Here is an 8,676-nt window from a genome sequence, read left to right on the forward strand (position 1 = left end):
CCCCATCTGTGAAATGGGGGTCACCCCATTTCCCTAGTACTCGCACAGATGGAGTGAGAAGGCCGAAGAAAGTGCCAGCTCAGGCCTGACACATAGTAGGTGCTCACCCGGGGTGGGTTTTGGGGGAGGGGAGCGGGTGTCTTGCAGCTGCAGCCATTGTAAGAGTGGTGGGGAGAGGACTCAGTTCTCCCACCAGGCTCCTGTCCAGAGGGTGGGAGTGGGGGGTCTGGCAGGCGTGATGCCACTGGATGGAGACCACCACACCCTGTCCTCCCCCACTTTTCCAGGGCCCGGGCATCATCAGCTTCCCTCCCACAACAGCCCCCACCCCTGCGAAGCTGTGGCTTCGGTGTTCTCATCCGCGGCTCCAGTCCGTCTGCCGCCACCGGCATCTGATGGGACTCCGATTCATTATTTATTTCCTCATACTGTGCCTTTTCCATAAGCTTTTCAAGCAGTGCTGCCTGGCTGAGGACAGTGAATGAACAGTTCCCAGGCATTTGTGGTACAGCGGTCAGCCAGACACAGGTCATCGTGGACCTCACAGGGGGGGCCCCATTTTACAGATGAGAGAAACTGAGGCTCGGAGGGGTGACCTGGCTTTCCTGGCCACAGTGGCAGGGCTGGGATCTGACCACAGGAATGTTTACTCCAGAGTCCACAGGCTTCACCCCCACCCCCGTGTTGGTGTGTGTGTGTCGTGCTTCTCCACTGCCCACTGTGGAAAAGTAAACGGGGCGGGGGGGGCGATGGATTGGGAAAGCATTCGTGTTGGTGGAACAACAGAGGGATTCAGCTCTCCAGCCAGTGCGGCTGGAACACATCCTTTCCATATTATAAGGAATTAAGAGTCGCAATTAAACTGTAAGGGAAACACACACACATGCACACACATACACACCTTCTTTTCAAGGTAGGTAGAGAAGCTGACTTCATTCTAGCCATAGTAGGAGGTTGGGAAGCTGGTAGAACCGCAGGAAGTCTCTGCTAAAGAACAAAGGGGCATTATTGATGACTTCTGATGAAAGCAAAGTAATGCGCTCCTCTCAGGCCCACCGGGGCCCGGATATCGAATTGTCCTTGTTTCCATTTCCAGAGCCAGGGCTGCTGACCAGAGTAGGGTTGCATGTCCTGGCTGTGGCGGCCCTTTCTGACTCAGTGGCCCTGCTCCTTCACCACCCTCCCCTGAGCTTGTCCCCCTGCTTCAGGGCCTGGTCAGGATACAAGACCATGGCAGGGGTGAGGGAGCAAGGGAACTGGCATTCACGGCGGTGTGTGTGACACACTCATTCAATCTGACAGCAGTCCTGAGGGCTGAGGATTAGCCTTCCCATTTTTTAAAGTAAAGAAACAGAGGTATGGGAAGTAAGGATGACACAAGGGCACATGACAGGAGGGGTCCCAGCCAGAAGTACCTTTGTATCAGGAACTTCTGATATCTTCTTGGCGTTCAGGGTTGAGGTAGAGTCTTGGGGAGACTGAAGAGCTCCCTGACTGGCCAAAGAATGGAAACAACCTCTGGCCTAGGTACTCTGCCCCCGAGGGATATGCTTCATCACAAACACTTCTTGGCACTTAGCTGAGGAAATACCCTGTTGAGGTCTCAGCTATCCCGAATGGGCCCTTGCAGTGCTTGGGACCTGGGCCGCTGCAAAGAATCTGCATGTGGTGCCTAGGACAACTTTGCTGTCCTGTCTTTCTATGAATTGGCTTGTTCTCAGCTAAAAGAGCCAGGTGGAAAAAGGAAAATTGAGACCCAGAGGCTGGCTCTGGGAAATAAGTGGTATTTTACCCATTGTTCTTCTTAGAGTGGGTCTCAGATCTTAGAAACATCTCAGATCTTAGCAACAAGGTCAGAGCCTTCTGGTCAACTGCAAGATTAGATTAGGTATCATTTACTGAACACCTACTAAGTGCTGGGAGCTCCAGAGGCATTTCCCGCAGTAGGACAATTGGCAGGGGTAGGGGTGGTTTCCCCATGTCATAGATGAAAAAAGCTGAGACCCAGAAAGTCTCTCCCTGGCTAGAGTAAGTGAGTGAGTGACAACCACGACTCGGCTTCCCAAGGCTGAGCCCTTTCTGCCAGGCAGACCTCCCAGCACTCACCTCCACTCACTCACCACTCTGCTCAGGGCCCCCTGCGCCACGTCCAGTGAGGAGGTGTATGATTGGCTTTATCTTCACTTTTATTCATTTGTATTCATGTTGGCACATCCCCATGGGTCAGCGAGGTGCCAGGCCACCATCCTCCCTTTCAGCAGCCCTTTCCTTAGTCTGTTCTTGAGATCTGCTCTACAGATGTGGTGAAGCCTGTTACCTTGCCATCACCAGTGTACAGCCTACGTCCAAAGACAGACACCCCACCTGGTGCAGTCTCGTAGCTTCATGTATTTCCCTGTCTCAGATGTAGGAACTGTGGCCTTCTCAGGACCCAAGGCGGCCATGACAGGCACTGCCTTAGAGAGTCCGGATGTGGTCGCCTCCTGGTGTTGGAGGTTTCTGTGGCTCCCCACATGTCAGAATCCAGGGAGCACTACCGCCTGAGAGCACCCCAGGACCCCTCTCCTCATGACCCCTGCTTCACCTCACACCAGTCACCACCTATGATTATGAGTGTGTCAGGAAGGCCGAGCAGGCTGACGGCAAAGTGATGAAAGCAGGGGCCGTAGCAGCATCAAGCAGGCTGCTAGGTTTCTTTCAGCTTTTGAGGTGCCTCGCCCCACCCCAGAATGTGCCGGAAATTCCCCTCATTTGACCGGTGACCAGCACCTTCGACAGATGTCGGATAATGGGAGATGTGCTGCTGAGCTGGGTGGGATCTGGAGATGCACATGGGAGCTCACTACAGGGCCTCCTTGGGCTCAGGCTGACAGCAGCTCACTCGGATGGGGTCAGTGGCTTAGTGGCTTGCGTGCCCCAGGGCCCCCGCTTCCCCGCAGCTGTGTTTCTTGTGTACCTCAATGCATGTGTTGTCTCCTCCGGCTCCTGGCCGGCCCAGGAAATGGAGGCTTCAGACTAGGCGCCAGGTGTTTGTGAATCATAGGCACGCTCGGATTCCAAAGTGTGTGTGTGTGTGTGTGTGTGTGTGTGTGTGTGTGTGTAGATATAGGAGGTGGGGTGTGCGTGTCTCTATGTGGGTTGTTTTTTTTTTTTTTTTTGCTCCATTGCACTTAAGTCACAATTTCCTCTTCTCTGATCCAAGCTCTAAAAGCATTTTGTGGTGTAAAATCTCCCATCATCTGATCCACTTTGCCGAAATAAACCAGCTCCCCTGCCGTCATCGTCCTTGAGAAGTGCCCCTGCGTCATGCTCTGAGGCTGGCAGGGAGAGGCCTTGCCTGCTGAGAACACTTCATGATAATCCCCCCAGTGCCCCCCATCCTCTTCACTCCCTGGGGGGCTGTTATTACTGGAATGTCAGCTGCCTCACTTACAGCCCGTCCGTACAGCCCTGCTCTGTCTGTCGCGGGCCTCACAGGCCTCTGCTTAGCTCATCTCGTGGAAATATCATTTTAAAAATAAACCCTGGTTCGATTTGCACTTCCCTCTCACCTCCGCTATGTCTCCTGGCCTCCTCCGCTGGGCACCGAGGGTCCATTAAGGCACCGCCGTCTCTCAGAGTCCTCCAGTGGTCGAGTGTCAGCGGCTGGCCGGCCACCCAGTGGTGCCTCCGGGGCGGTCTTGGGAGCCCTCTGGGACTGCTCAACTGGGCTTCCTCTGCATTCTGTGGTCATCTAAGTGCTCCTTCACTGTAGCGGGGGGGAAGAAGTGAGAGCCCTGGAGGCAGACAGACGTCGCTCTGCCACGCACTTGCTGTGTGACCTTGGAAAAGTGATTTCCTTGTCTGGGCCTCACGTGGGTGCATGACTGAGGCATGGCACACGGGTGACAGGTCGTAGGGGTTCTTGTGGATGGCATAACGTATGCACTCGAGAGGCAGAATACATTTAAAGTTGCCCTTCAAACCTTCTGTGAACTTCTTTGATCTGCCATCATCTATACTTTGATTCTTTTATGGAACCAGAAAGCAACCGATAGGTAGGCCAGAAAATTTTGAGTAAAACATAGCATGACTTCGGTATGTCACAAGTGGAGTCCCGACAACTTCGAAGCGAAGTTAGTCGTTCAGTTCGGTGGCGAAGCTTCATGCTTGAGAAGCAGCAGAGTGTCGTGTTAAGAGTACAGACTCCAGAGTTTTGAACTCTCGGTTTGACCACCAAGGACTGTGGCATTATTCAAGTGGTTCAGTGTCTCTGTGCCTCAGTTTCCTTGGCTGTCACATATGTATAAGAGTAGGACTTCCTAAGGTTGGCCTGGGGATTTGGGAGAGAGGAGGATTCTCAAGCCCTGCCTGGCACAGAGAAAGTGCTATGTGAGCTCTGTTTCGTCATGTAGGAAGTCATGAGCTACAGACATGCAGCAGGTGACATTCCTTATCGTCCCCCCTACTCCAGCAGTTCTTCACTAGGGGGCAGTTTTCACCTCCAGGGGACATGTGACAGCATTTGGAGACATTTTGGTTGTCACGGCAGGAGGGAAAGGGTACTCCTGGCACCTCCTGGGTGGAGGCCCAAGAGGCTGCTAATCAACATGCCCCGGCACACAGGACGGCCCTCCCACGACAACGAATTTTCTGGTCCCCAAAGTAGATACTGCCATAAGAAACTCTGCCCTAACATAAGCTTTCTGGTAGCAGCATAGGCCCCCTGTGCTCTGTAGCACTTGCCTTGCTTGTAATTTTGCATTTGTTGTTACGATTATGTGATTACTACCCATCCCCCTGCTACAGTGCAAGCTTCTGAGAGTGAGGGATTTCTCACTCCAGTCCATCCAGGCCAGTGCTGCCTATTCAGCCCCTCCCAGATCCCCGTCACAGGCAGCACGAGGCCTGGACCTGTCTGATCTGGGTTCAAGTCCCAGCATTGCCACTTCCTGGCTGTGTGGCCTTGGGCCAGTGCCACTGACTTTCTGAACCTCCATTTGTTCATCTGTAAACAGGATTGTAAAAATCTGGTAAGTTTAGAGTGGAAGTTAAAACCACAGGCTCGAGGGTGAAGACATAGCTGAGTTTAAGTCACAGCTCTGCTATTTACTGTGTGAACTTACTTACCTAACTAAACCTTGGCTTCCTCACCTATGAAATGGGTCTAATAATCCCCTTCCTCATTCAGAAGGTGATTAAGGGATTTAAAGGAGCTGATAATGATTACTTTTATTATTATTAAATTCATCATCCAATAAGGGGTTTTTTTGAGCTGCATATGTTCCAGACCCTGCTAGAGTGTCTGTACTTGCACAGCTCATCGTCTCGTGATCTGGGAGGGGTCTGACCTGGCGCTCCATCTAGCACTGACCTCTGACCACCATCCCTTTCAGATCTGTGCCATCATCGGTGGGACCTTCACTGTGGCCGGCATTCTGGACTCCTGTATCTTCACAGCCTCGGAGGCCTGGAAGAAGATCCAGCTGGGCAAGATGCATTGACAACCCACCCGGCCCAGTGGCCGAGGACCCAGGGAGACCGCCAGCCCTGCTTCCAGCACCCTGTCTCCTCCTGCCCTCTTATCTGGTCCAGGATCTGGCTGCGTCCCAAAGTGGGGGTTGGGGGTGGTAGGGGGTGGCTCACGGTTTTGCAGCTACCTCTTTTCTCCATCTTTAATTTTAGGTGAATTACACTGCCTGAAGTTGTGGTGCCCTTTTCCTGGGGAGCCCCAAGACCAGAGTCAGGCAGGGTGGGTTCGGGGATATCAGGGACCACTCCCGGAAGGGCTGCAGTCCCTTCCTTCTTAGGGGAACAGCCCAGGATCCACGTCGACCAGCTCTCAGCCAGGCTTTGACAATCTTGAAGCTCCCACCATTTGGAGGCACCAATCACTTGGTTTCTCCCCTGGGCAACCAGCCCACAGACCAGGGCTCTCCGCTGTGGGTCACACTGCCCAAAGGTGCCTCCACTCGGCGCCTTCAACAAAGGATGGTACTTCCCAGGCGAGCCCCTGAGATGTGGCGCCGTAGATGGAACCCTCGCTTTTGCTCTATCCCTCCTCGCCCATCCCAGAGACCGGGCTCAAGTCCCTCACCCCCACCCATTTCTTTTTCTCCTGAGAAGCAGATGCCCGGTTGTTGGGTAGCAGTGGTGGACTCAGGTCTGCCCCTTGGAAACTGGGCAGGTGGCGAGTTCCCCTTCCTCTCTTCCCCCTTGTTTCTCTGAACCCCCCACCAACGTGCCTCAGCCCCTGTGCTGTGTGGCAACAGCATCTCTTGGTGGAGGCTCTGGTTTTAACTGGGGAGTCATCCTTTGAACACCAGACGTGGTTTGTGCACTTAGGTCCAGACAGAAAGCATCCTTCTCCGCAGCACTAAAATAATCATGTCTCACCGCCTCCCACACAGTTGCCATCAGTCCCAAGGCCTTTGGTGGGGGAAGCAAAGCAGAGCAGTCCTTCTCCTGTCTTTGGACAGCTATCTTCCAGGCTCCCGAGGGGTGCACAGCATTCAGACTTCTCTGCAGCTCACTAGTGGCCCACTCGCCACTGAGTTCCCCCATCAGGGGCCACACACCAACACAATATGTTTCTGGTCCCTAGGGCAGCTCCATGGTCTCCCCACTTGCTCCTAAGCTGGGTCCCTCCCCTGCTGCTCACCCTCTTCCTTCCCCTTTAGTCCGGAAAGGGAGCAGCAATGGTCCAGGCCTGGATTCCATCCAGGGAATTTTAGGTATGCCCTTGTGTCCCAGGGAGAAAGCTGCCTGCCTGTTTTCCATTTATATCAAGATTGTTTGCATACTTTTGTAATTAAGGGGAGTGTCCAGTGGATGTTTTTAAATTATCTATATGGATAGCTCAAGTCTCTGCCATTTGTAATTTTTGGCTCTGGATTCCAATTAGAAAAGTGTCCCCTTCTGCATATGAGTCGACTGATGTTGTGAGTGTAAACTGCATTTGGTTATCTCTGGTATCTGTGGCCACTTGGATGGATTTTTTTTTTTCCATATTCTGTTCCCCAGTTACCGAAAGGAGTCTCTTTGGTGTGTGAATACCTGCACCTGTAGAGGGTGGGCAGGGTGGGGTGCGGAAATGTGTGGCATGCACATGAGTTGAAATTCCACTTCTATGCTTTTAAAAAAAACAAAAACAAACAAACTCTTGAGGACATGGGGATGTCAGTTTCCTATGGAAGAGACACCTCTGACCCATTATTCTTATAAACAATCTCAAGGGGGGAAAATGATTTAGTTCTTTCCCCACTCGTTGGGCTCAAATAGATTAAAAGGCTGATTTTCAGAAGTATTGATGTGTGTTTCTTTCTACTTGAGGCTGACTAGCCTGGAGGCTGGGATCACAGTCAGAATGGAATTTAATTCTAGAGGAGAAAAATTGAGAAATGTGGAAAGGATCTGTGAGGATGATCCGAAAGTCAAGACCCCTTGGAGCCAGCCCTTTATTGAATCCCTACAGAATATGCCTGAATCTGCCAGTTTCTAGCTGGGTAGACCCAGGCCAGGTCCTTACCACTCAGTGCCTCTTTATTTCTCAGGTGAAAATGGGGAGCGTAATAAAACAGTCTCATGGGGCTGTTGTCGAAATTAAATCTATGATATGTGCAAGTAAGTCATACTGGATCAGAACGAGTTCATGTATGCAGAAAAGGGGTACGTGTTAAATCTTCAAAAATGGAAGTTTCATATAGGTATTCTGAATAGGATATAATATCTTTGAGAACAGGGCTGACATGTTTTCCCATAGCTTTGAGCCAAGGCTGCATAAATGAAGTGTTTATCATAAACTCTTCTCGATTTCCAAGGATCTGGCATTCCTTGTTCAGCCTTCAGCTCAGCAAAGGGAGACCATCATCAGCTATGAGAAGGAGATTTACACAGCTATTTACCATCCTGTTGTCCAGTCCTTTGAGGCCCTCACCTGGAACAGCACAAATGTGGATCATTCAATCAGGAATGAATGTGGGAGTGAACCAGTCTGCAAGAAACTCTTCACTGATTCTCCCCATTCTCTCATTAACATCCTGATACTAGAGTTACCGTGACCCTCAGAGCCAGAGGTCAAGAGTAATATGCCTACTGGTAGTCAGACATGTGTTCCCAAACCTGTTTATGTCAGCTGTGCTTTATGCTGTAATGCTGAGACTTAGCTAACCAGTGAAATAGGATTGAAAAATGAAAAAATCTAGTCCAACTAAGTTGTATACTTTGCAGAGACCTGATAACAGCGGGTTGCCACCCCTTCCTCAAAATGCTCCCGAATTAGATATGAGCAAGACTCCTTACTGAAAAGACTTGGGGCAGGGGCGGGGGGTGGGGAGGGTGGTGCAGGGGGACATCCTTGAGGATTCCACATTCACGTGGAAAGGGTCTCAGTTCTCACTCCACGTTAAAGTCACCCAAAACTGGAACTCTCAGGTTGATTTATGTAAGGATACGGTTTATGCAAGGAAAGTGAAGGAGAACTCCAACAGTTTCTCAATGATAAAACCCTGCTTCAGGGTCAAAAGATTGGTGAATGTTTTTTAAGTGGACATAAAACGTTTAAGATATGTGTCCTTTCTCTCTTAAACCAATTCTTTCCATTATCTAACCAAGAGCAGATTACAACGTTCTCGTGTAAGAGGATTTCTCAATCGGGAATTAGAGCACAGACTCATAGAGGGGGTCAGAGGTCAGGGG

General features: G+C 51.2%; 1 protein-coding gene across 1 annotated transcript in view; it reads left to right on the forward strand.

Moving 5' to 3' along the window:
- Nucleotides 1-7,285, forward strand: part of ERGIC1 (endoplasmic reticulum-golgi intermediate compartment 1) — a 103,200-nt gene extending 95,915 nt beyond the window's left edge. Inside the window, exon 10 of the mRNA XM_036120326.2 lies at nt 5,376-7,285. Within this exon, the coding sequence (XP_035976219.1) occupies nt 5,376-5,483 (108 nt within the window). The 3' untranslated portion in view covers nt 5,484-7,285. The remainder of the gene's footprint in view (nt 1-5,375) is intronic.
- Nucleotides 7,286-8,676: the final 1,391 nt, after the last annotated feature.

Source organism: Halichoerus grypus, chromosome 2, assembly GCF_964656455.1.
Source record: "Halichoerus grypus chromosome 2, mHalGry1.hap1.1, whole genome shotgun sequence".
Classification (NCBI taxonomy): Eukaryota; Metazoa; Chordata; class Mammalia; order Carnivora; family Phocidae; genus Halichoerus; species Halichoerus grypus.